Raw genomic sequence first — 27,671 nt, forward strand, 5'->3', positions numbered from 1 at the left:
GCTTTACTCAAATAGTTAGCTAGCCTGGTTAGGAATGTAGAAGCAAGGTAAGTAAGCATGTTCAACACAGGGGCTCGACAAGCATTGATAGTTATGTGCTGGGTGAAGATCAGAGTATTACCTTGTTTATGAATATTGTCATTTACTTTTGTAATTTACAAGTGCTTATAGTGTTTGCTGTTCTCTCCAGGCGCTGATCTCTCGTGGGCTGCAGCTGGAGGGTCAGGTGGTGACTGAGGAGCAGGATCTGCAGGTGATGGTGATGACAGGACAGAAGAACTCTCCCCTCCAGTACCTCCTTGTCTCCGCCATGCAGGACAGAGTCAGAGCTGCCGTGGCTCAGTCACAGGCCAGTATTCCCTCTCTCTCATCTCTTATCACTTTCCTTTTTCCTTTATTGACCTTGAGAGAAATTGTGATTGACAAAGCTATCTTTGATTTAATTACAGGAGGCAGTTGGGATGCTGAGCTCTCTGGGAGCCAGAAGAGACAGAAGCCAAAGCCCCACAGAAGACCAGAACCCACCCAAGATCTTCATCCAGCCTGAAGAGGGGACTCAACCCAAACAGCCTCAATCACTCTCTCTTGCCAGGCATGCAACTCAGGCCGTTGCTCAATTAGCATCTCAGCCTGATGTGAAACCACAGCCCCAGTCCCAGCCTTCCCCTACTAAACCACAAGCTCAGGCCCAACACCCACCAATACCACAGATTATAGTCCAGGAATACAGAGAGAAGAAGGCAAGTCCCAGTCCTCCTCTCCTGTATTCCTATGCACAAGCTATTACTCAGTCAAAGGGCCGAGCACAGTCACCTCCAGAGCCACAGCCACAGGTAACCCAGAAACAACCACTAGTGCAGCAACAGCCACCATCTCAACAACAGCGTCCAACTCAGCAACAAGTACTCTCTCAGCAACAAGTACTCTCTCAGCAACAAGTACTCTCTCAGCAACAAGTACTCTCTCAGCAACAAGTACTCTCTCAGCAAGTACTATTTCAACAACAGGTTCTACCTCAACAACAAATATCTGCTCAGCAGCAGGTTCAAAGCCAGAAACAGGCCCAACAATCAGCACAAGCCCAGAAACAGACTCCATCTCAGCAACCGGAAAAGACACAGAAGCAGCCTCTAACCAAGGAAGAGATGCTGAACTGGAAGAAGCAACCTCAGGCCATGAAGAACCGACCCTGGCTCCAGAAGAAGGTCAAGGATCAGGATCAGGCTCCGGCCCAGGCTCCATCCCAAGCTCCTGCCCAGGCTCCATCCCAAGCTCCAGCCCAGGCTCCATCCCAAGCTCCAGCCCAGGCTCCATCCCAAGCTCCAGCCCAGGCTCCATCCCAAGCTCCAGCCCAGGCTCCATCCCAAGCTCCTGCCCAGGCTTCTAATCAAACACAGGCTCAACAACAGCCAGAGAAACCAATCATGTCTCAAGTCCCTGTCCAGGTAGTTCCACAGCCTGCAGGAACACCCAGGCCCCAGCCTCAGGCACAATCCAGGACTATGTTTCCTTCTCAATCACAGGCCATGGCTAGTGCTCAAGCTCTACCCCAAGCAGGGCCACAGCAAGTCCCCCAGGCATATCTTTATGGCCAGCCTCCTGCCCAATCTCTGACCCAACCCCAAGCAAAGACCAAGAGCCACACTCAACCTAAACCAACGGCCCAAGCCAAACAGCAACCCAAGACTATTATCCATGCTCCATCCCAAACCATGACTCACACTGAACCCCAGCCCATAACTCAATCTCAACCTGTGACCTACTCACAATCACAACCTGTGATCTACTCACAATCACAGATGCAGGCCATTTCTCAATCCCGGATGACTCAAGAGAAACCCCAGCCACAGGTCCAGAAACCTCAGCCACAGGTCCAGAAACCACAGCCACAGGTTCATCAACTGATGCATCCACAGTCTCAAGCTCAGGCCCAACCACATCCCCAAGCATGGGCCCCAGTCAGGCTGCCACAAACACTCACTGAGACGCACCGGCTGGGCCTGCATGCACAGGCCCAGTCTCACCCCCAGGCTCACCCACAACTCCAGGCCCAGCCTCAACCTCAAGTTCAGCCTCACCCTCAAGTTCAGCCTCAACTCCAGGCCCAGCCTCACCCTCAAGTTCAGCCTCACCCTCAAGTTCAGCCTCAACCCCGGGCCCATTCTCAACCTCATGTCCAGCCTCACCCCCAGGCTCAGGCTTATCCTCAAGTCCAGCCTGAGGCCCAGCCTCATCCTCAAGTCCAGTCGCATCCCCAGGCTCAGCCTCACCTTCAAGTTCATCCTCATCCCCAGGCCCAGCCTCAATCTCATGTCCAGACTCAACCTCAGGCCCAGCTTCACCTACAGGCCCAGCTTCACCCCCAGGCCCAGCCTTACCCTCAAGCTCAGTCTCACCCCCAGGTCCAACTTCATCCTCATCCTTATTCCTCTGCTCAGGCTCAACCCCAACAATGGGCCCCAGTCAGACCCTTCAGCCCAATTTACCCTCAGCCAAAGAGTCATCCCCAGGTAACCCCAGTCAGACCTGAACCACGGCCACAAGCCTATCCTCAGCCCATCATGGTCCAACGTCACCCTCTTCCTCAGGCTTGCCCACTAGGTCAAGCTCCACCACAGCAATGGGCCCCAATCAGGCCAGAGCAAGCCCCCCAGGCATATCTTTATGGCCAGCCTTATGGCCAACCTCAAGCCCAAATACAGCTCCAAAGCCATGTTCAACAGCAGCCTCAGGTAAGAGCTTACAACCTTACCAATGTTAAGGCCCAGCAAGGCCAGTTCCAACAGCAGCTATGGGCCCAGCCCCATCCCCATCCCCATCACCAGCCTCAAATTCAACCCCAGCCATATTTCCAGCCTCAGCCACCTCCCCAGACCCAAATTCAACCAACAACCCATTTGCAGCCTCAGCCCCTCTCTCAGACTCATTCTCAGTCCCAGATCCAGACCCAGCTCAAACTTCAGCCTCAGCCCCACTCTCAACCTCATTCTCAGCCCCAGATCCAGCCCAAGCTTCAGCCTCAACCCCCCCCTCAGCCACAGCCTGAGCCCCAGATCCAGATGGAGCCCAAGCTCCAGACCCATATCCAGCCTCAACCCCACTCACAGCCCCAGACCAAGCCTCAGACTCAGCCCCAGCCCATGATCCAGCCCATGCCCCAGCCCCAACCAGAGCCACCACCCCAGCCCAGTATCCAGCCCCAGACCAAACACCAGCCACCTCCCCAGCCCAATATCCAGCCTCTTCCCCAGGTCAAGCTTCAGCTCCAGCTCCAGCCTAAGACCCAGCCCCAGGTCCTTTTCGAGCCTCATCTCCTTCCCCAGTCACCACCAGATTCCCCAGAGCTCCAGATGAAACCCCCAGCTCTGGCCCAGGCCCCACCCCAGGCTTACACCGAGGCCTATGCCAAAGCTCAGGCCCTGGCCAGGAACCAGTTTGAGGAGGCCAAGCACTGCTTGCAGGAGCACATCCTGGCTGCCATTAATGTCTTCAAAGACAAACACATATCTATCGAACAAGTTTCAGTTAAGGAGGTAAGGAATTTGAATACTTTTTTTGGTTTATAGTTGTTCTAAAGCTCCGTTATTACCCAGTCTAATTGTGTTTGTGTTCCCTCAACCAGGAGACCCTGAGGACCCTGGACCCTGAGCTGTTGAAAGTGTTCCTGAGGGCAGCAGAGGGTATGGAGGCCTTCTGCACCATGCCTCAGCTCAGAGATATGGAGTTCTTCACACAGTCTGTCAGGACCCAATGGGAGGTAGGGTGTCTGTCTGTCTGTCTGTCTGTCTGTCTGTCTGTCTGTCTGTCTGTCTGTCTGTCTGTCTGTCTGTCTGTCTGTCTGTCTGTCTGTCTGTCTGTCTGTCTGTCTGTCTGTCTGTCTGTCTGTCTGTCTGTCTGTGTGTGTATTTTAGGATGTAGAGACTGTATGAATTTGTTTTGCAGATAGCAAAAGCATATCATTCTGTGTGTATGACCACCTTGTCCCTAATTATATTGAATTCATTCTGCATGTCTGTGTGATATTCACTTGGATGAAAATCTGTTCTGAATCTTTTTGAATTTACTCCACTCTGTTTTTGTTATTCGTATGAGCAATGAAATTCCTAACAAGCATTCTGCTGTATGTCATCAGATTAAGTTTGTGTATGCTTTTGGTTTTTGTCATCTAGGCTGTGAGAGCTGAGACAGCGGCGTTTTTGCAGCATTTACGATTTGAAATTAAGAGAAAATACTTTAACACAGCTGCCTTGCAGTGTGAGATGCACGTTAACTCAAAATTAGCATCCAAAGCGAAGGTAAAATAACTCTAACCTAACACTAACCCCATTGCATGCTCTGGTGTACAGGTGCATGAAAGAACGGGTGTCAAAACTGCATGCACATTTTTGGGGGGCCTTCTGCTCTCTATTCATCTATTGAAGTTCTATAAATGGTAACTAAGCAATATCTGCTTCCTGATGCTAGATCAGAGAATTTCATATACTTTCATATAATTTCAACTCATGGGTTGATTTGACATTTTGAAGGTGCTGACTTTTAACCCGATTTGACTGAATTACATCTTTCTGGTTCCACAAGTAGCTCTCCTCTCCCCTTTGTTGAGTTAGGATTCTGGTCTCGGGAGATGCAAGAGACAGTTATGTAGTAGGCAATAACTTCAAAAATGATACTCATCTGGGAGTTGTGGGTTGTTTACAATCACCTGTGGGTTGTTGACACCTGTTGGGTCGACAGTGGCCGTACATCAGACACCTGTAGACTGATGACTCTCTTGCTCTCCAGGCATGTTTCTCTGCAGAGGGCAGCCTAGCCCAGGCTGGGCAGCACCTGGAGGCTCTGAAGGAGCTGTGTGACACCCTGAGCCCCGAGGATGCCCACCGTCTGGCCCAGGCTCAGCTCAGGGAGTGTGAGAAAAGACTGGCTGCCATCCAGCGTCAGTTCAGTGGGGACAGGGATACACCGCCCCCCGACACACCAGGGTGAGACACAGAGGAGAGAGACATGATTAGGCCCATTAGACAGGATTAGGCAGCCGCCTGGGGCGGCAGATTGATGAGGGCAGCATTTTCATAGCTAAATTGACCAAGACGCACCTCCAACAACACATAACACCTAACATAATCCTGCCCAAAAACAATGACAATTTCTCTCACCCAGTGACATATGGGCTATTTAGTTGAGCACTGATGCTACCCTGTGATAAGCAGTGCCCACTCTGTCAAAGGCGATGGAAGGAAAATATTTAGCTTGTCCAAGCCCCATACTCCTCTGCAGGGTGTTGTTGGAGAGACGCACTGCTGTGGCACTCAACCAACGTTCCGTCAAAAACATAAATTATTTAGCTTATAGACTATGGTAGAAAGAGTTTGTGGCGTTGTCTGTAGCCTACAGGCTGGAGAACACATTTATGACAATGTCACACTTTTCACATCATGGACATTTCTACGATCAAATAACCTAACCTAGCGCCCAATCAAAAAAAAAAAGCTTTTCGATTTGAAGATGTTAACAAACAATATATCCTAAAACAGGACAGGTTAAAATAAAATGGACAATAGAGAATAGACAATCTACTCGCAAATACTGTCTGGGAGATTCACCCCTGGGCTAAATTGTCATTATGATTAGTGATTTCAAGGTTGTACATTTTACGAGATGCATCATAGTTAAAAAGAAACTACTTTTCCATTTCCCAATGTGTAAACACATGGATTCTATTTGAAAATAGAGTTGGGTAGCTGATGCAGAGCTTAAATAGCCTAAATGATTAGTCACAGTAATCAGGACCAATAAAGCCAATGCATCTGGTTGTTTTACAAACGGTAGGCCTACCACATGGATGAACAGTCATAAAATTCCATTCGGGCCACACAGTGTAGGCTACACTATTCTAGTTTTGCAGGGGAGGAAGGCGGCAATTTGTTTGGTCTGCCTAGGGTGGCAGAACGACCAGGGCCGGGTCTGTGAACAAGACATTAGCTTCAAAATGTATGACTGACAATTGCAATTGTAATACATGACTGGATTGTTTTTTCAAAAAATGTCCAATAGAATTCCTCTTGACCTGGGGAAAGATCTGACCCCACAGAGGGAATCTACAGTGCAGAGTGACAAACCTCCAGGCCCAACTGAGGTAGGACCTGGTACCTATAGTACCTATGATAAAGACACATGCACTGATTTAAGAAATAATGTATCTGATCATTTCTCTTTTGTAGGTTTCACAAGTAGTTGTGAAGACAGTGGTTGTTGAGAAGAGGGTGATTGACGAGAAGGAGATTGACAAGCAGGCAGTCATAGAGGAGGATCCTGCCAAAAAGGAGGCATTAGAAAGGTAGGCTTGCGGCTTGGTGAGTGTAAGGCTGGGTGCATGTCTATTCTTGCCTTAATTAACTCTGTTGTTGTTGAATTACCAAACAAGGCAATGATCATTTATTTTTTAATTCCAAAACAGTCTGGAACTTAGGCTATGTTGATGGCACTAACCAACACTGGAAATATCACAATAAATCTCAATGGATCAGTTTCTTCATCATGCTGACTAATTTCTCCCTCAGATATGACATTACTAAGAAGTCTGTTCAGGCTCAACTCGCCAAGATCGAGCAGAATTCCCAGAGAGACCTGGCAGCTGACTCAGTCTCTCTCAAAGACCTGCACACACGTCTACAGGAGATACAGGTACACTGCATATTACTGGACCTCTTAGTTCCACGGGCCTTTTTAGTTTGAAGGTTTTTGTCTTTTTCTAGGAGTGATTATATTTCTTTCATCCAGACATTGTGCCAGGACACAGAGTCTCTGTGGCCTGAGTTTGGCCACCAGTGTTCTCAGAGCTCCCAGTACAGTGGGGAGAGGGGTGATGGTGGTGTGAGTGTGGAGCACGACCAAGCTGAGCTGGTGAAGCAGTGGAGAGGCCAGCAGTCAGCTCTGCGTAGGAGAGGCAGCTCTCTGGGGGCAGCTCTGAGACAGGTAGACTCCACAGAGCACCACGTTGTTGACTTCTCCGAACGCCTCGACTGCTTCATCAGAGAGCCCAAGGACATCAACGCATTTACACTGGCCAACACCAACATCCTGACGGACATCAAGGTACACAATACGGCTTACCTTTAAGGAAAGAAATACCCAGTTAATATTAGGATTTGAGTTGAGTGATTGGTGTAATTTAAAGATAATAACTGGATCCTTATTTAAATAAATTGTAATATAATGTATACTATATCCCAATGATAATCACAAACTCCAACTTTCAGTACATTATCTTTATAGTCTCTCTCTCTTTTCTCAACAGGACCTGGATGAGAGCATTCAGAGAGAGCTGGACCAGCTGTCTAGTTTTGACTCTGATTCCAGTGAGCTGGATCCCAGTGATCGCTCTCCCTTGACCCGTGTGGTCAAGACCCACAGAACCAGTCTAGACAAGCTGAGACAGCAAGTCCGTAAGAGCGAGGCGGCCGCCAGGGCCCTGGACCGCTTCCTCATGTCCCTGCGCACCGTAGAGCAGGACATCTCTGGAGTACAGGGTGCCCCCTGCAGTGATGCGTGGGTATTGCAGGACTGCCGCTCCAAGCTGGCCCTGATCAGACAGAGTGTGGACAGTCTGGGGGACAAGGCCCCCCAGCTAGACTTGCTACTCCAGGGGGCCAGGCTGTCTGTGACTCGGGACGGTGCCCCAGCCTCCTGCCTGGACATGGTGTCTGCCTTGGTGCTGCGGCTTGAGGAGGCTGACTGCGGTCTGGTCAGCCAGCAGCACAGTGTCCAGAGGGAGCAGGAGATGAAGGGCCTGGGCCTGAGGAGGAGGACTCTGCTGGCGGAGCTGAGGAAGGTGCAGGAGGCAGCAGAGAGGCACGGACTAAAGGAGCCAACCATGCCTGCTGTGCAGCAGAGGTTCGTATTTGTGTTTGTGAGATGGTGGACCTTTGAGTGGTCATTATTAATTTTTTTAAAGTCAGAGACTTATTCCATATTTCCTCTTTATTTATTTTTTCAGGCTGCGTGTCCTGTCTGACCTGGAGGGCCAACTGAACTCCCAGCGCTCTGAGCTCCAGAGACTCCAGGAGGCCCACTCTCAGGGCCAGGAGGGAGAAGGCAACCCCCTGGAGGAGCTGAAGACCCAGTGGGAGGACACCCAGAGCGCTGTGGCTGACAGGTGGGCAGGAAGAATAGAGGGATAAATATGTGTCTACTATCAGAGGGATAGAGTATACAGATCTGTGAATAAAGCAAACTGACAATCATACATGTTCAATAATATTGACATATATCCCAATTTTTGCTCCCTTTGCAGACAGGAACAGTGCAACATCCTGTTGGAACTACTAAAGATGTTCCAGAGCTGTCGCAGTTACTTAAGCACCACCATGCAGAAGGCGGAGCAGACCATCAGTGAGCAGGCCTCCTACATGGGCAAGGAGAACCTGCAGAGGCTTATAGCTAAGGTAACACTACTTACTGTACATACACCTCTGTCAGAGAGAAGTTGCCCCTGTATATACAGTACGTAGCACTAGATGGCAGCCCACTACCTTAGATTCATTTTCAGCCTTAACAGTCTGTTATATTATAATATGTGTTTCCCCAGGTCCATGGTATAAAGCAGGATCTGAGTGGCTTGGGGACAGGCATGGAGGATATCAGGGGGGTGTGCAGACAGCTGCAGTCCCATCTGAAGAAGATCCCTGACTGTAATGAGACTCCATTTGAGGCCGAGGCTGATGGACTGGTGGACCAGTGGCTGGATGTAAGAGCAAAAAACAATACATTATATTACACTGAACTATACCACACCAAACATTGCACGCATGCCCACACACTTCACAGATTGACACTGTGTGTTTTTGGGTGACCCAGGTGACAGAGAAGACAGACTCATGCTTAGATAACCTGCGCATGGGGCTGGAGCTGTGGGACAAGCAGCTGATGTTAGGGGGAGAGGTGGATGGCTGGGCGGGGGCCAAACTTGCCCTGTTTGCAGAGAGCCACCCCTTCCAGAACGAACAGGAGATCCTGACCATAAGGGTAAGACACAAGACAATCCCTATCACAAACAACCATCCTATATCATCACCACTTAAATACTTGTCTGGTTCAGTAATGCTTGTTTGAAGTCATTAGTCTTCTACAGCAGTCTATCTGTTTTAGTGACATTGTGCTGTTTTCCTCAGGATGAGATCCATGCCCATGAGGAGAACATTGAGCGTTTCCACAAGAAGTCCATTGAGATCCAGGAGCTTCTTCAAACCCAAGAGGCCCCATTGGAGCTACAGGTGAGTTAACTAGCATAACTATTTCCAGAATACAGGTAGCTCTATTTCATAGTATTTACTGTAAACACGATACATGTTATTTTCAAAGGGTGAAATTTAGCATTGACATCTAGAATGGCAATAATTTTCAACTTAACTGACCCACCCTCCCCAACACACCCCATGTCATGTGACCCCCCCCTTTCACCTCAGGTGATGGAGACCCAGCTGAGGAAGAAGATGGATCAGGTGGACGAGCTATTCTCCGACAGCACTGATGTCTTCCAGGAGCTGATCGCTGTAAAGAGACACCTGGCAGAGAAGATGACAGAGTGCCAGTCTGCCCTGCACAACATCCAGTCCTCTCTGGGCACGCTCAGTATGCCAGGAGACCAGGCCCGGATGCAGGTACCGTACACCCTCCTCGTACTGTACAACGTTCATTAAACTAAACTCATCTGACAACTAAATGACAAAACTCACCTGTCATTGTTTATACTATGTGAAATGTATCATTCATATGAATAGTTCAGATGACTATTTTGAATGACACAAACAAACTCCTATCCAGACGAAACATATCTACCCACATAGACCAGAATATAACCTGACTGGTCCCCGTGTTGATATTGAACATGATTTCTGTCACGGTTTAGGATCTGTGTGAGCAGCTACAGGCCCAGGAGGAGCAGGCAGGGTCAGTGCTGAAGGAGGTGGGTCTCATGTCCAGTGTGGCCAGCCCCCAGGTGCTACAGACCCTGTCTATAGACTGCACCAGGCTCAGAGAGAACATCTCACACACCAAATGCATGATCCACCAGAAACGGGAGGAGGGAGAACAGGGCCTCATCAAGGTCATCAAAAGTAAGGATTTATTGTTAATTGGTTGTTGCTTTCATTTAAACTTCATTTAAGACCGGGGTTCTCAAACTTCTTTGGGGCCCGGGGACCCCTTTTGTGATAGTTTCACTATGACTTCTGCAGTGCATAAGTCTCGAGCCCGGGGAAAGGACATTAAAAAGGGCCGCCTCTTGGCATCTGAGAAGTTTTGCAGTTTTCAAACAAATTCCCTGCCATTCTACACATTGCGTCATGGGGCAGAGAGGTTTTGGTTGTTGTTGCAGATTTAAAGCTAATATCTTCTAATTCTACACATTTTTCCATGAGACAAATACAAAATGTTGTGTTTCCAAGCGTACATTACAGTGCATTTAGGAATAGTATTGAGTTAAAAAATATATATAATCGGTAGAGTACTGTGTATACCAATATCCCTGTGAGCCTCCCAGACCCATGTTGCCCAGGGTTAAGAATATCAATTGTAGATTAATAATATTATATTGTATTACATATTAATGGATCCCTTGGCCAAAAGTCCTTTAATATGTTTTTAGTAATATTTATAAAAAATCTAGTTTCATTCAGTGGTTACTTGGTTTAGTCAGGTATCAGTTCCCCCTAATTTTTTCAATACTTCTTTTGTCATTTTCCCTTCTTCAGATGAGAGCCATTTGTTTGAAGAGTGGTTCCAGGACCTACAGTTGTCTGTGAACGAGTGCTTTGAGAACCCAGTGTGTAAACAGGACGTGGAGGCCTCCATGAAAAGACTGGCTGTGAGTAGCAGGCTGGATATCACATCCTACAGAATCATCTGACTATGTAAATGGACATAAGGGGAGGATGAGTTTTGCTCTTGATCACATCTTCTGATCTGTAATCACATGGGTGAACACAGTGTTGGTTGGGATTGACTGAATTCTCTCTATTGAACCTCTATTTCACTTAGAATATCCCAGTACTTTCTTGACATGACTGATACATTGCTTGAAACCCCAGCATCAGCTCTGTCTGAGTTACAATGTCTCTTTATTTTTCCTCCAGTGTTTCCTGGCGTCTAAGGATGGTGACAAGCGTCTGGGTCAGGTGAGAGAGCACCTGGAGAGAGGCAGAGAGCAGGTTCCGCCAGAGCAGCTGGCCCACCTGAAAAGCTGGCTGGGGGAGCAGGAGAAGGAGCTGGCCACATTCAGAACCCACTGTCAGGGCAGACAGAGCCAGCTGGACACTGTCCTCAGAACCCTCAACAGGTAATCACTATTACCACTAAATACTATACACTCCTATTCCTAACAGTGTTAATATACATCATTACTACTATACACTGCTGTAAGCACTGTTATTACTAGGTGGCGCCACAATGATACTGAAGGGAGGATGTAAGCAATCGGTCATTTGACCATCGATGGGTCATCGTCAGTCGCATGTCAGTCGCATGCATCATTTTAGTCAACATGGTGTCTTTCTTGTGTTCCTCAGTCTACAGCAGGAACATGAGCGTTTCTATGACTGGCTTCAGGCCTGGGAACACAAGTCAGTGGAAGGAGAACAAGTCAACAACTTTCTCAAAGACCTCCACACAGAAAGGTGAATTGAGTTATTGCAGACTTGCTCGAGGGTTAATGTAGAGCAGTGATGTAGTGGTGTGGTGGTGTGATGTAGTGGTGATACATTGTCTTCTCTGTGATCCAGTGAGAGAGTAGAGGCCCTCAGTGAGCTGTGTTCATCGGTGCGGAGGCAGGGTCTGAGAGGGGACAGCCTGCTGACTGACACTGACGACCTCCTGCAGCGCCACCGGTGCCTGGAGGCCAGACTGCAGCAGCAGGCCGAGACCCAGAGAGTCCTGGAGGAGACCAGTAGAAGGTTTGATACCCAGACTGACAGCACCAGGACCTGGATTAGAGACCAGCAACAACGACAGCATCACCAGATCCAGAAAGAGGAGAGAATACACACAGCACAGGTATGTCAATAGGAGATGATGGAAAACTTAATTAAAACATATTAAGAGGACTCCCTTAAGATGTTCATGTGTTTTACTCTCCAGGCCATTCTCAGTTCGAGACCTGAGGGAGACTCTAAGCTGCAGGACTTGAGGAGAAAATGTCAAAGTCTGTGTGAACATCAGGACCTGGAGGAGAGCAGGAGACGAGAGGTTCAGCAGACAGTCAGAGACATGGAGGAGGAGTGGAGGAGAGTCCTGCAGACTGCTGAGGAGACTCTTACCAAAGCTGAGATGCAGAGTGCTATCGAAGGCCAGCTGAGAGTTTTTGACTCCCAGACAGAGAGTACCAGGACCTGGGTCAGAGACCAGCAGCAGCAACTCCACTCTCTGGGCAACCAGGCCAAGACTGAGGACCAAAGACACACAGCACAGGTCAGTCTCCAGCTGCTACAGACACGTATGGTACACTGTCTGGGTGACAAACAGTGGCAGTTAGTTTAGGGTTAACGTAAGAGTCATGGCATGGGCCCTGGTTTGGGATACAGTTTTGGATATGCCTTTGGCCAGTAGTCAATTAGACATGCTTAATGTACTTATTAAAAAAATATGTGTTTCTTTTCAGACCATCCTGAGCTGCAGACCTGAGGGAGACTCTAAGCTGCAGGACTTGAGGAGACGAGGTCAAAGTCTGTGTGAACATCAGGGCCTGGAGGAGAGCAGGAGACGAGAGGTTCAGCAGACAGTCAGAGACATGGAGGAGGAGTGGAGGAGAGTCCTGCAGACTGCTGAGGAGACTCTTACCAAAGCTGAGATGCAGAGTGCTATCGAAGGCCAGCTGAGAGACTTGGAAACCCAGAAGGAGAACTCCAGGGTCTGGATCAAAGGCCAAAATCAACGCTTACTTTCTTTGGGCAGCCAGGCCAAGACAGAGAACAGAATACAAACTGCACAGGTCAGTCTACAGTTAATGGTAGACATGGTTAGTGTTTGGGTCTGGGCTACAGCAGGGCAAAGCCTAGGACTTGAGCTTAGGCTCAGTTTTGGACTGAGGTTGTTATGAATGTTTATTTTCGTGTCAAATCGCCAATTGACAACCCATCCCTTCTGGGATTAATTGACACTAACAAGCATTACAATAATTCACTGTGGTAATTCAATGATAATTCTTCTTCCGGCGTTCTTTGCATTGCTCATTGAATAAAGAGTGAAAAAAATGTTAAAAGTAAAAATCGATACAAAATAGTAAATAAGGTTATCCAAACTGTAATTATACATACGTATACACATTCATATATACACACTACCATTCAAAAGTTTGGGGTCACTTAGAAATGTCCTTGTTTATGTAAGAAAAACACATTTTTTGTCTATTAAAATAACATTAAATTGATCAGAAATACAGTGTAGACATTGTTAATGTTGTAAATGGTTATTGTTGCTGGAAACGGCAGATTTTTTATGGAACTCTGCCTAGAAGGCCAGCATCCCGGAGTAGCCTCTTCATTGTTGATGTTGAGGCTGGTGTTTTGCGGGTACTATTTAATGAAGCTGCCAGTTGAGGACGTGAGGCATCTGTTTCTCAAACTAGACACTCTAATGTACTTGTCCTCTTGCTCAGTTGTGCACCGGGGCCTCCCACTCCTTTTTCTATTCTGGTTAGTGCCAGTTTGCGCTATTCTTTGAAGGGAGTAGTACACAGCATTGTACCAGATCTTCAGTTTCTTGGCAAGTTCTCGCATGGAATAGCATTAATTTCTCAGAACAAGAATAGACTGACGAGTCCGGGTGGCGCAGTGGTTAAGAGCGCTGTAATGCAGCGCCAGCTGTGACATCAGAGTCCCTAGGTTCGCGCCCAGGCTCTGTCGTAACCGGCCGCGACCGGGATGTCCGTGGGGCGACGCACGATTGGCCTAGCGTCGCCCGGGTTAGGGAGGGCTTGGTCGGTAGGGTTGTCCTTGTCTCATCGCGCACCAGCGACTCCTGTGGTGGGTTGGGCGCAGTGTGCGCTAGCCAAGGTGGCCAGGTGCACGGTGTTTCCTCCGGCGCATTGGTGCGGCTGGCTTCCGGGTTGGATGCGCACTGTGTTAAGAAGCAGTGCGGCTTGGTTGGGTTGTGTATCGGAGGACGCATGACTTTCAACCTTCGTCTCTCCCGAGCCCGTACGGGAGTTGTAGCGATGAGACAAGACTACAACAACAATTGGACAACAATTGGATACCACGAAAAAGGGGTAAAATTTAAAAAAAAAAGAAAGAAAAGGGCTTTGTTTCTGGCCGTTTTGAGCCAGAAACAAAGAGTATATCTGGTGTATCTGGTGTGCTTTCTGGAATAAATGCAAGCGTATATCTTGGTAGCAAGGGCAATAGAGGATACAATGAGTGTCAGTCTCTATTTCTTCGAGGTCACAATAGCGGAATAGTCTTTCCTCTTCCATTTCACCACAATACCGACCTGTTTCAATTACGTAGAGCCAATATCCCTGATCTTACCTGTTTCAATACGCAGAGCCAATATCCCTGATCTTACCTGTTTCAATACGCAGAGCCAATATCCCTGATCTTATCTGTTTCAATACGCAGAGCCAATATCCCTGATCTTACCTGTTTCAATATGTAGAGACAATATCCCTGATCTTACCTGTTTCAATACGCAAAGACAATATCCCTGATCTTACCTGTTTCAATACGCAGAGACAATATCCCTGATCTTACCTGTTTCAATACGCAGAGACAATATCCCTGATCTTACCTGTTTCAATACGCAGAGACAATATCCCTGATCTTACCTGTTTCAATACGCAGAGACAATATCCCTGATCTTACCTGTTTCAATACGCAGAGACAATATCCCTGATCTTACCTGTTTCAATACGCAGAGACAATATCCCTGATCTTACCTGTTTCAATACGCAGAGACAATATCCCTGATCTTACCTGTTTCAATATGCAGAGACAATATCCCTGATCTTACCTGTTTCAATACGCAGAGACAATATCCCTGATCTTACCTGTTTCAATACGCAGAGACAATATCCCTGATCTTACCTGTTTCAATACGCAGAGGAAGCATCCTTTATCTTTCCTGTGTACATATCGATCTCTTGCTTTTAGGTAGGTTATATATCATATATCTCTCACACAGATTCACCCTTAATCAAACTAAATGTTCTCATTTTGGATTCATGATTAATCGTCTCCACCCATTTTTTTTTCATATTGCTTCAACAGTTATTTTTTTTGTAATTTTTAAGTCCCCCTTAATTTGGGTTTCATACAGATATTCACAGTCAGACTGTTGAAAAAGGTCAGACATTTCCATTGCCCAGGCTAGGCTCCCCCTATGAAAAGTATTTTTTGTGCTAAGTCTCCCACTATGGATAGTATTTTTTGTGCTAAGTCTGAGTCCATAATGCTTATTATACTACCTTAGTCTTAAGCTAGTGTTTGTGTCTGTTACCAGGCCGTCCTGAGTTCCAGACCTGAGGGAGACTCTAAGCTGCAGGACTTGAGGAGACGAGGTCAAAGTCTGTGTGAACATCAGGACCTGGAGGAGAGCAGGAGACGAGAGGTTCAGCAGACAGTCAGAGACATGGAGGAGGAGTGGAGGAGAGTCCTGCAGACTGCTGAGGAGACTCTTACCAAAGCTGAGATGCAGAGTGCTATCGAAGGCCAGCTGAGAGACTTGGAAACCCAGAAGGAGAACTCCAGGGTCTGGATCAAAGGCCAACATCAACGCTTACTTTCTTTGGGCAGCCAGGCCAAGACAGAGAACAGAATACAAACTGCACAGGTCAGTCTACAGTTAATGGTAGACATGGTTAGTGTTTGGGTCTGGGCTACAGCAGGGCAAAGCCTAGGACTTGAGCTTAGGCTCAGTTTTGGACTGAGGTTGTTATGAATGTTTATTTTCGTGTCAAATCGCCAATTGTCAACCCATCCCTTCTGGGATTAATTGACACATTAACAAGCATTACAATAATTCACTGTGGTAATTCAATGATAATTCTTCTTCCGGTGTTCTCTGCTTTGCTCATTGAATAAAGAGTGAAAAAAATGTTAAAAGTAAAAATCGATACAAAATAGTAAATAAGGTTATCCAAACTGTAATTATACATACATATATATACACATTCATATATACACACACTACCATTCAAAAGTTTGTGGTCACTTAGAAATGTCCTTGTTTATGTAAGAAAAACACATTTTTTGTCTATTAAAATAACATTAAATTGATCAGAAATACAGTGTAGACATTGTTAATGTTGTAAATGGTTATTGTTGCTGGAAACGGCAGATTTTTTATGGAACTCTGCCTAGAAGGCCAGCATCCCGGAGTAGCCTCTTCATTGTTGATGTTGAGGCTGGTGTTTTGCGGGTACTATTTAATGAAGCTGCCAGTTGAGGACGTGAGGCATCTGTTTCTCAAACTAGACACTCTAATGTGCTTGTCCTCTTGCTCAGTTGTGCACCGGGGCCTCCCACTCCTTTTTCTATTCTGGTTAGAGCCAGTTTGCGCTATTCTTTGAAGGGAGTAGTACACAGCATTGTACCAGATCTACAGTTTCTTGGCAAGTTCTCGCATGGAATAGCATTAATTTCTCAGAACAAGAATAGACTGACGAGTCCGGGTGGCGCAGTGGTTAAGGGCGCTGTACTGCAGCGCCAGCTGTGCCATCAGAGTCCCTGGGTTCGCGCCCAGGCTCTGTCGTAACCGGCCGCGACCGGGATGTCCATGGGGCGACGCACAATTTGCCTAGCGTCGCCCGGGTTAGGGAGGGCTTGGTCGGTAGGGTTGTCCTTGTCTCATCGCGCACCAGCGACTCCTGTGGCAGGTTGGGCGCAGTGTGCGCTAGCCAAGGTGGCCAGGTGCACGGTGTTTCCTCCGGCGCATTGGTGCGGCTGGCTTCCGGGTTGGATGCGCACTGTGTTAAGAAGCAGTGCGGCTTGGTTGGGTTGTGTATCGGAGGACGCATGACTTTCAACCTTCGTCTCTCCCGAGCCCGTACGGGAGTTGTAGCGATGAGACAAGATATATATATCATATATCTCTCACAAGCTACTACAACAATTGGATACCACGAAAAAGGAGTAAAATTCAAAAAAAAAAGAAAGAAAAGGGCTTTGTTTCTGGCCGTTTTGAGCCAGAAACAAAGAGTATATCTGGTGTATCTGGTGTGCTTTCTGGAATAAATGCAAGCGTATATCATTGTTGGAAAGGGCAATAGAGGATACAATGAGTGTCAGTCTCTATTTCTTCGAGGTCACAATAGCGGAATAGTCTTTCCTCTTCCATTTCACCACAATACCGACCTGTTTCAATTACGTAGAGACAATATCCCTGATCTTACCTGTTTCAATACGCAGAGCCAATATCCCTGATCTTATCTCTTTTAATATGCAGAGCCAATATCCCTGATCTTATCTGTTTTAATACGCAGAGCCAATATCCCTGATCTTACCTGTTTCAATACGCAAAGACAATATCCCAGATCTTACCTGTTTCAATATGTAGAGACAATATCCCTGATCTTACCTGTTTCAATACGCAGAGACAATATCCCTGATCTTACCTGTTTCAATACGCAGAGACAATATCCCTGATCTTACCTGTTTCAATACGCAGAGACAATATCCCTGATCTTACCTGTTTCAATATGCAGAGACAATATCCCTGATCTTACCTGTTTCAATACGCAGAGACAATATCCCTGATCTTACCTGTTTCAATATGCAGAGACAATATCCCTGATCTTACCTGTTTCAATACGCAGAGACAATATCCCTGATCTTACCTGTTTTAATATGCAGAGACAATATCCCTGATCTTACCTGTTTCAATACGCAGAGACAATATCCCTGATCTTACCTGTTTCAATACGCAGAGACAATATCCCTGATCTTATCTGTTTCAATACGCAGAGGAAGCATCCTTGATCTTTCCTGTGTACATATCGATCTCTTGCTTTTAGGTAGGTTATATATCATATATCTCTCACACAGATTCACCCTTAATCAAACTAAATGTTCTCATTTTGGATTCATGATTAATCGTCTCCACCCATTTTTTTTTCATATTGCTTCAACAGTTATTTTTTTGTAATTTATAAGTCTCCCTTAATTTGGGTTTCATACAGATATTCACAGTCAGACTGTTGAAAAAGGTCAGACATTTCCATTGCCCAGGCTTGGCTCCCCCTATGAAAAGTATTTTTTGTGCTAAGTCTCCCACTATGGATAGTATTTTTTGTGCTAAGTCTGAGTCCATAATGCTTATTATACTTACTACCTTAGTCTTAAGCTAGTGTTTGTGTCTGTTACCAGGCCGTCCTGAGTTCCAGACCTGAGGGAGACTCTAAGCTGCAGGACTTGAGGAGACGAGGTCAAAGTCTGTGTGAACATCAGGACCTGGAGGAGAGCAGGAGACGAGAGGTTCAGCAGACAGTCAGAGACATGGAAGAGGAGTGGAGGAGAGTCCTGCAGACTGCTGAGGAGACTCTTACCAAAGCTGAGATGCAGAGTGCTATCGAAGGCCAGCTGAGAGTTTTTGACTCCCAGACAGAAAGTACCAGGACCTGGGTCAGAGACCAGCAGCAGCAACTCCACTCTCTGGGCAACCAGGCCAAGACTGAGGACCAAAGACACACAGCACAGGTCAGTCTCCAGCTGCTACAGACACGTATGGTACACTGTCTGGGTGACAAACAGTGCCAGTTAGTTTAGGGTTAACGTAAGAGTCATGGCATGGGCCCTGGTTTGGGATACAGTTTGGATATGCCTTTGGCCAGTAGTCAATTAGACATGCTTAATGTACTTATTAAAAAAAATGTGTTTCTTTTCAGACCATCCTGAGCTGCAGACCTGAGGGAGACTCTAAGCTGCAGGACTTGAGGAGACGAGGTCAAAGTCTGTGTGAACATCAGGGCCTGGAGGAGAGCAGGAGACGAGAGGTTCAGCAGACAGTCAGAGACATGGAGGAGGAGTGGAGGAGAGTCCTGCAGACTGCTGAGGAGATTCTTACCAAAGCTGAGATGCAGAGTGCTATCGAAGGCCAGCTGAGAGACTTGGAAACCCAGAAGGAGAACTCCAGGGTCTGGATCAAAGGCCAACATCAACGCTTACTTTCTTTGGGCAGCCAGGCCAAGACAGAGAACAGAATACAAACTGCACAGGTCAGTCTACAGTTAATGGTAGACATGGTTAGTGTTTGGGTCTGAGCTACAGCAGGGCAAAGACTAGGACTTGAGCTTAGGCTCAGTTTTGGACTGAGGTTGTTATGAATGAATGAATAAATTACATTTTACTTTCGTGTCAAATCGCCAATTGTCAACCCATCCCTTCTGGGATTAATTGACACTAACAAGCATTACAATAATTCACTGTGGTAATTCAATGATAATTCTTCTTCCAGTGTTCTCTGCTTTGCTCATCGAATAAAGAGTGAAAAAAATGTTAAAAGTAAAAATCAATACAAAATAGTAAATAAGGTTATCCAAACAATAATTATACATACACATGCATACATACATACATACATACATACATACATACATACATACATACATACATACATACATACATACATACATACATACAGTGGGGCAAAAAGGTATTTAGTCAGCCACCAATTGTGCAAGTTCTCCCACGTAAAAAGATGAGAGAGGCCTGTAATTTTCATCATAGGTACACTTCAACTATGACAGACAAAATGAGAGAAAAAATCCAGACAAATCACATTGTAGGATTTTTTTATGAATTTATATGCAAATGATGGTGGAAAATAAGTATTTGGTCAATAACAAAAGTTTATCTCAATACTTTGTTATATACCCTTTGTTGACAATGACAGAGGTCAAACGTTTTCTATATCTCTTTACAAGGTTTTCACACACTGTTGCTGGTATTTTGGCCCATTCCTCCATGCAGATCTCCTCTAGAGCAGTAATGTTTTGGGGCTGTTGATGGGCAACACAGACTTTCAACTCCCTTCAAAGATTTTCTATGGGGTTGAGATCTGGAGACTGGCTAGGCCACTCCAGGAACTTGAAATGCTTCTTACGAAGCCACTCCTTCGTTGCCCGGGCGGTATGTTTGGGATCATTGTCATGCTGAAAGACCCAGCCACGTTTCATCTTCAATGCCCTTGCTGATGGAAGGAGGTTTTCACTCAAAATCTCACTATACATGGCCCCATCCATTCTTTCCTTTACACGGATCAGTCGTCCTGGTCCCTTTGCAGAAAAACAGCCCCAATGCATGATGTTTCCACCCCCATGCTTCACAGTAGGTATAGTGTTCTTTGGATGCAACTCAGCATTCTTTGTCCTCCAAACACGACGAGTTGAGTTTTTACCAAAAAGTTATATTTTGGTTTCATCTGACCATATGACATTCTCCCAATCTTCTTCTGGATCATCCAAATGCTCGCTAGCAAACTTCAGATGGGCCTGGACATGTACTGGCTTAAGCAGGGGGACACGTCTGGCACTGCAGGATTTGAGTCCCTGGCGGCGTAGTGTGTTACTGATGGTAGGCTTTGTTACTTTGGTCCCAGCTCTCTGCAGGTCATTCACCCCCGTGTGGTTCTGGGATTTTTGCTCACCGTTCTTGTGATCATTTTGACCCCACGGGGTGAGATCTTGCGTGGAGCCCCAGATCGAGGGAGATTATCAGTGGTCTTGTATGTCTTCCATTTCCTAATAATTGCTCCCACAGTTGATTCCTTCAAACCAAGCTGCTTCCCTATTGCAGATTCAGTCTTCCCAGCCTGGTGCAGGTCTACAATTTTGTTTCTGGTGTCCTTTGACAGCTCTTTGGTCTTGGCCATGGTGGAGTTTTGGAGTGTGACTGTTTGAGGTTGTGGACAGGTGTCTTTTATACTGATAACAAGTGTAACGGTGTTCGTCTGTTGAAAGAGAGTCTGACCAAAATGCAGCGTGGTGGTTACTCATGTTCTTTAATGAAAATAATGAACGATACATGAAATAACTTAATATACAAAAACAACAAACGAAACGTGAAAACCTATACAGCCTATCTTGTGACAACAAACACAGAGACAGGAACAATCACCCACGAAACACTCACAGAATATGGCTGCCTAAATATGGCTCCCAATCAGAGACAACGATAATCACCTGACTCTGATTGAGAACCGCCTCAGGCAGCCATAGACTAATTAGACACCCCACAAAACCCCAAGACAAAAAACACACCACAATAACACATGTCACACCCTGGCCTGACCAAATAAAGAAAGAAAACACAAAATACTAAGACCAAGGCGTGACAGAACCCCCCCCTAAGGTGCGGACTCCCGGACGCACCTCAAAACCATAGGGAGGGTCCGGGTGGGCGTCTGTCCATGGTGGCGGCTCCGGCTCGGGACTTGGACCCCACTCCATAAATGTCTTCGTTTCTCCCCCTCGCATCCTGGGATAGTCCACCCTCGGCGCCGACCATGGCCTAGTAGACCACACCCAGAACCCCACTGGACTGAGGGGCAGCTCGTGACTGAGGGGCAGCTCGGGACTGAGGGGCAGCTCGGACTGAGGGGTAGCTCGGGACTGAGGGGTAGCTCGGGACTGAGGGGTAGCTCGGGACTGAGGGGAAGCTCGGGACTGAGGGGAAGCTCGGGACTGAGGGGCAGCTCAGCACTGAGGGGAAGCCCAGCATTGAGGGGAAGCCCAGCACTGAGGGAAAGCCCAGCACTGAGAGGAAGCTCAGCACTGAGAGGAAGCTCAGCACTGAGAGGAAGCTCAGCACTGAGAGGAAGCTCAGGCAGGTAATTGGCTGCGGCAGATCCTGTCTGGCTGGCGGATCTGGAAGAGTCTGGTTGACTGGCAGATCTGGAAGAGACTGGTTGACTGGCAGATCTGGAAGAGTCTGGTTGACTGGCAGATCTGGAAGAGTCTGGCTGACTGGCAGATCTGGAAGAGTCTGGCTGACTGGCGGATCTAGCTGCTCTGGCTGCTCCATGCAGACTGGCAGCTCTGGCTGCTCCATGCAGACTGGCAGCTCTGGCTGCTCCATGCAGACTGACAGCTCTGGCTGCTCTATGCAGGCTGGCAGCTCTGGCTGCGCTGAACAGGCAGGAGACTTCAGCAGCGCTGTAGAGGAGGAAGGCTCTGGCAGCGCTGAACATGCGGGAGACTCCGGCAGCGCAGGAGAGGAGGAAAGCTCTGGCTGCGCTAAACAGGCGGGAGACTCTGGCAGCACAGGAGAGGAGGAAAGCGCTGGCTGCGCTGAACAGGCGTGAGGCTCCGGCAGCGCTAAACAGGTGGGAGAATCCGACAGCACTGGAGAGGAGAAAGGCTCTGGCTGCGCTGAACAGGCGAGGCGCACTGAAGGCCTGGTGCGTGGTGCTGGAACTGGTGGTACTGGACCGAGGACACGCACAGGAAGCCTGGTGCGGGGAGCTGCCACCGGAGGACTGGTGTGTGAAGGTGGCACAGGATGGACCGGACCGTGAAGGTGTACTGGAGAGCCTGAGAGCAGGACTGGCACAGGACGTGCAAGGCTTGGTAGGTACACAGGAGGCCTAGTGCGTGAGGCTGGCACAATTTTCACCAGCCGACTAACACGCACCTCAGGACGAGTATGGAGCGCTGACCCAGGTGCCATTAAATCCCCGACACGCTCCGTCGGGCGAATATCGTATTTAAAGCACCAAACTAGCAACTCCCTCATTACTCTCTCCTCCACTTTCCCTATTAACTCCTTCACAGTCTCTGCTTCGCTCACCTCTAACACCGGCTCTGGTTCTGGTCTGCTCCTCACGATAAACAGGGAGAGTTGGCTCAGGTCTGACTCCTGACTCTGCCACACTCTCCCTGAGCCCCCCCCAATACATTTTTGGGGCTGACTCTCGGGCTTTCGTCTGCGCCGTCGTGCTTGTCTCTCCAACTCCATTCTCCTATAACCCTCTTTGCACTGCTCCAGCGAATCCCAGGTGGGCTCCGGCACTCTCCCTGGGTCGACCGCCCACCTGTCTATTTCCTCCCATCAAGTGTAGTCCCGATATTGTTGCTCCTGCTGCCGCTGTTGCTTCTCCTCATATCAGCCCCTCTCAGCTCTCGCCGCCTCCAGTTCTTCTTTGGGGCGGCGATATTCAGGGTCCTTCTCCGAACAATTCATCCTCCCATGTCCGTTCCTCTTTTCGCTGCTTCTGCTGTCGCTGTTGCCTGTTACCACGCTGCTTGGTCCGGGTGTGGTGGGTGATTCTGTAACGGTGTTCGTCTGTTGAAAGAGAGTCGGACCAAAATGCAGCGTGGTGGTTACTCATGTTCTTTAATGAAAATAATGAACGATACATGAAATAACTTAATATACAAAAACAACAAACAAAACGTGAAAACCTATACAGCCTATCTTGTGACAACAAACACAGAGACAGGAACAATCACCCACAAAACACTCACAGAATATGGCTCCCAATCAGAGAAAACGATAATCACCTGACTCTGATTGAGAACCGCCTCAGGCAGCCATAGACTAATTAGACACCCCACATAACCCCAAGACATAAAACACACCACAATAACCCATGTCACACCCTGGCTTGACCAAATAAATAAAGAAAACACAAAATACTAAGACCAAGGCGTGACAACAAGTTCAAACAGGTGCCATTAATACAGGTAACGAGTGGAGGACAGAGGAGCCTCTTAAAGAAGAAGTTACAGGTCTGTGAGAGCCAGAAATCTTGCTTGTTTGTAGGTGACCAAATACTTATTTTCCACCATCATTTGCAAATACATTCATTAAAAATCCTACAATGTGATTTTCTGGATTTTTTTTCTAATTTTGTCTGTCATAGTTGAAGTGTACCTATGATGAAAATTACAGGCCTCTCTCATCTTTTTAAGTGGGAGAACTTGCACAATTGGTGGCTGACTAAATACTTTTTTGCCCCACTGTACATACATACATCCATACATACATACAGATAAATAAATACAGGAAAATGAAACAGAAGATATTTGAACCCAGTCTGGCACAAAGAGAAGATTCATATGGGAGACAAACCTATACACAATCTATACACACATACCATTTACCACATAGAAACTAAATAATTTTACAATTTAATTATAGGTAGCCCTTTTTCTTTTATTCCAGGCTTCATCTAAATATTCCGCAAATGGAAATACACAATGGACAAAAAAACATTTCAGTTTCTCCTCATCGCTATGCCACATAATGCCAGGGTATATCTGGTGTGCTTTCTGGAATAAAAGCGTATATCTTGGTAGCAAGGGCAATAGAGGATACAATGAGTTTCAGTCTCTATTTCTTCGAGGTCACAATAGTGGAATAGTCTTTCCTCTTCCATTTTACCACAATATACCGACCTGTTTCAATACGCAGAGACAATATCCCTGATCTTACCTGTTTCAATATGCTGAGGCAATATCCCTGATCTTACCTGTTTCAATATGCTGAGGCAATATCCCTGATCTTACCTGTTTCAATAAGCAGAGACAATATCCCTGATCTTACCTGTTTCAATACACAGAGACAATATCCCTGATCTTATCTGTTTCAATAAGCTGAGGCAATATCCCTGATCTTATCTGTTTCAATAAGCTGAGGCAATATCCCTGATCTTATCTGTTTCAATAAGCTGAGGCAATATCCCTGATCTTATCTGTTTCAATACGCTGAGGCAATATCCCTGATCTTATCTGTTTCAATAAGCAGAGCCAATATCCCTGATCTTACCTGTTTCAATAAGCAGAGCCAATATCCCTGATCTTACCTGTTTCAATACGCTGAGGCAATATCCCTGATCTTATCTGTTTCAATAAGCTGAGGCAATATCCCTGATCTTATCTGTTTCAATAAGCTGAGGCAATATCCCTGATCTTACCTGTTTCAATACGCTGAGGCAATATCCCTGATCTTATCTGTTTCAATAGGCTGAGGCAATATCCCTGATCTTATCTGTTTCAATAAGCTGAGGCAATATCCCTGATCTGTGTACATATCGATCTCTTGCTTTTAGGTAGGTTATATGTAATATATCTCTCACACAGATTCACCCTTAATCAAACAAAGGGTTCTCAATTTGGGTTCATGATTAATCTACACACATTTTCTTCCATTCCATATGGCATCGAAAGTTGTTTTTTAATCATTTATTTGTTTCCCTTAGTTTGGGTTTCATACAGATGTTCACAGTCAGACTGTTGAAAAAGGTCAGACATTTCAATTGTCCAGGCTCCCCCTATGGATAGTATTTTTTTGTGCTAAGTCTCGCCCTATGGATAGTATTTTTTTGTGCTAAGTCTCCCCATATGGATAGTATTTTTGTGCTAATTCTTCCCCTATGGATAGTATTTTTTGTGCTAATTCTTCCCCTATGGATAGTATTTTTTGTGCTAATTCTTCCCCTATGGATAGTATTTTTTGTGCTAATTCTCCCCCTATGGATAGTATTTTTTTGTGCTAAAGTCTCCCCATATGGATAGTATTTTTTTGTGCTAAGTCTCCCTCTATGGATAGTATTGTTTTGGTGATAATTCTTCCCCTATGGATAGTATTTTTGTGCTAATTCTTCCCCTATGGATAGTATTTTTGTGCTAATTCTTCCCCTATGTATAGTATTTTTTGTGCTAATTCTTCCCCTATGGATAGTATTTTTTGTGCTAATTCTTCCCCTATGGATAGTATTTTTTGTGCTAAGTCTCTCAATATGGATAGTATTTTTTTGTGCTAAGTCTCCCCCTATGGATAGTATTTTTTGTGCTAAGTCTCTCAATATGGATAGTATTTTTTTGTGCTAAGTCTCCCCCTATGGATAGTATTTTTTGTGCTAAGTCTCTCCCTATGGATAGTATTTTTTGTGCTAAGTCTCCCTCTATGGATAGTATTTTTTGTGCTAAGTCTCTCCCTATGGATAGTATTTTTTGTGCTAAGTCTCTCCCTATGGATAGTATTTTTTGTGCTAAGTCTCTCCCTATGGATAGTATTTTTTGTGCTAAGTCTCCCCCTATGGATAGTATTTTTTGTGCTAAGTCTCTCCCTATGGATAGTATTTTTTGTGCTAAGTCTCTCCCTATGGATAGTATTTTTTGTGCTAAGTCTCCCCCTATGGATAGTATTTTTTGTGCTAATTCTCTCCCTATGTATAGTATTTTTTGTGCTAATTCTTCCCCTATGGATAGTATTTTTTGTGCTAAGTCTCTCAATATGATAGTATTTTTTTTGTGCTAAGTCTCCCCCTATGGATAGTATTTTTTGTGCTAAGTCTCCCCCTATGGATAGTATTTTTTTGTGCTAATTCTCTCCCTATGTATATAATTTTTTGTGCTAAGTCTCCCTCTATGGATAGTATTTTTTGTGCTAAGTCTCCCTCTATGGATAGTATTTTTTGTGCTAAGTCTCCCCCTATGATAGTATTTTTTGTGCTAATTCTCTCCCTATGTATAGTATTTTTTGTGCTAATTCTTCCCCTATGGATAGTATTTTTTGTGCTAAGTCTCTCAATATGGATATTATTTTTTTGTGCTAAGTCTCCCCCTATGGATAGTATTTTTTTGTGCTAAGTCTCCCCCTATGGATAGTATTTTTTGTGCTAAGTCTCCCCCTATGGATAGTATTTTTTGTGCTAAGTCTCTCCCTATGGGTAGTATTTTTTGTGCTAAGTCTCTCCCTATGGGTAGTATTTTTTGTGCTAAGTCTCGCCCTATGGATAGTATTTTTTGTGCTAATTCTCTCCCTATGTATAGTATTTTTTGTGCTAAGTCTCCCTCTATGGATAGTATTTTTTGTGCTAAGTCTCCCCCTATGGATAGTATTTTTTTGTGCTAAGTCTCCCCTATGGATAGTATTTTCTGTGCTAAGTCTCTCACTATGGATAGTATTGTTTTTGCTCAGTCTCCCACTATTGATAGTATTTTTTTGTGCTAAGTCTCTCACTATGGATAGTATTGTTTTTGCTAAGTCTACCACTATTGATAGTTTTTTTTGTGCCAAGTCTCCCCCTATGGATAGTATTTTTTTGTGCTAAGTATCCCCCTATGGATAGTATTTTTTTGTGCTAAGTCTCTCACTATGGATAGTATTTTTTGTGCTAAGTCTCCCCCCTATGGATAGTATTTTTTTGTGCTAAGTCTCTCAATATGGATAGTATTTTTTGTGCTAAGTCTCCCCCTTAGTATAGTATTTTTTGTGCTTAGTCTCCCACTATGGATAGTATTTTTTGCGCTAATATTATTATTTTATGTGCTGAGTCTAAGTCCATAACGCTTACTATACTACCTTAGTCTTTACCTAGTGTTTGTGTCTGTTACCAGGCCGTCCTGAGTTCCAGACCTGAGGGAGACTCTAAGCTGCAGGACTTGAGGAGACGAGGTCAAAGTCTGTGTGAACATCAGGACCTGGAGGAGAGCAGGAGACGAGAGGTTCAGCAGACAGTCAGAGACATGGAAGAGGAGTGGAGGAGAGTCCTACAGGATGCAAAAGAGGCGCTGGATCGGGCTGAGGTACTAGAAAAAGAGCTGAGAGCTTTTGAAACCTGGAAGGAAGGCACTTGGGTCTGGGTGAAAGACCAGAAACAACAGCTACACTCTCAGAGCAGCCAGACCAAGACTGAGGAGAGACTACATACCGCACAGGTCTGTGTACAGCTAGAAGTGCTTA

The 27,671-nt window shown here is 46.0% G+C and overlaps 1 protein-coding gene across 37 annotated transcripts in view; it reads left to right on the forward strand.

Moving 5' to 3' along the window:
* The window catches only part of syne2b (spectrin repeat containing, nuclear envelope 2b), a 142,215-nt gene that overhangs the window by 24,826 nt on the left and 89,718 nt on the right, over nt 1–27,671 (forward strand). For 19 of the 37 annotated variants that reach the window (XR_008086242.1, XM_052486289.1, XM_052486301.1 and 16 more), the window contains 27 exons: nt 191–349; nt 450–3,533; nt 3,623–3,757; nt 4,170–4,295; nt 4,783–4,979; nt 6,052–6,133; nt 6,219–6,334; nt 6,558–6,681; nt 6,778–7,092; nt 7,295–7,890; nt 7,994–8,152; nt 8,291–8,441; nt 8,585–8,743; nt 8,854–9,021; nt 9,168–9,269; nt 9,462–9,656; nt 9,905–10,112; nt 10,749–10,861; nt 11,130–11,332; nt 11,562–11,669; nt 11,775–12,045; nt 12,130–12,459; nt 12,650–12,979; nt 15,487–15,816; nt 18,351–18,680; nt 18,869–19,198; nt 27,326–27,646. Coding sequence is in view for 36 of the 37 variants with exons in the window: in XM_052486289.1 (XP_052342249.1) it covers nt 191–349; nt 450–3,533; nt 3,623–3,757; nt 4,170–4,295; nt 4,783–4,979; nt 6,052–6,133; nt 6,219–6,334; nt 6,558–6,681; nt 6,778–7,092; nt 7,295–7,890; nt 7,994–8,152; nt 8,291–8,441; nt 8,585–8,743; nt 8,854–9,021; nt 9,168–9,269; nt 9,462–9,656; nt 9,905–10,112; nt 10,749–10,861; nt 11,130–11,332; nt 11,562–11,669; nt 11,775–12,045; nt 12,130–12,459; nt 12,650–12,979; nt 15,487–15,816; nt 18,351–18,680; nt 18,869–19,198; nt 27,326–27,646 (8,742 nt within the window). In the remaining variant the exon portion in view is untranslated. The remainder of the gene's footprint in view (nt 1–190; nt 350–449; nt 3,534–3,622; nt 3,758–4,169; nt 4,296–4,782; nt 4,980–6,051; nt 6,134–6,218; nt 6,335–6,557; nt 6,682–6,777; nt 7,093–7,294; nt 7,891–7,993; nt 8,153–8,290; nt 8,442–8,584; nt 8,744–8,853; nt 9,022–9,167; nt 9,270–9,461; nt 9,657–9,904; nt 10,113–10,748; nt 10,862–11,129; nt 11,333–11,561; nt 11,670–11,774; nt 12,046–12,129; nt 12,460–12,649; nt 12,980–15,486; nt 15,817–18,350; nt 18,681–18,868; nt 19,199–27,325; nt 27,647–27,671) is intronic. The other 18 variants (XM_052486309.1, XM_052486314.1, XM_052486318.1 and 15 more) reach the window with 15 other exon arrangements.

Source organism: Oncorhynchus keta, chromosome 29 (assembly GCF_023373465.1).
Source record: "Oncorhynchus keta strain PuntledgeMale-10-30-2019 chromosome 29, Oket_V2, whole genome shotgun sequence".
In the NCBI taxonomy this organism is placed as follows: Eukaryota; Metazoa; Chordata; class Actinopteri; order Salmoniformes; family Salmonidae; genus Oncorhynchus; species Oncorhynchus keta.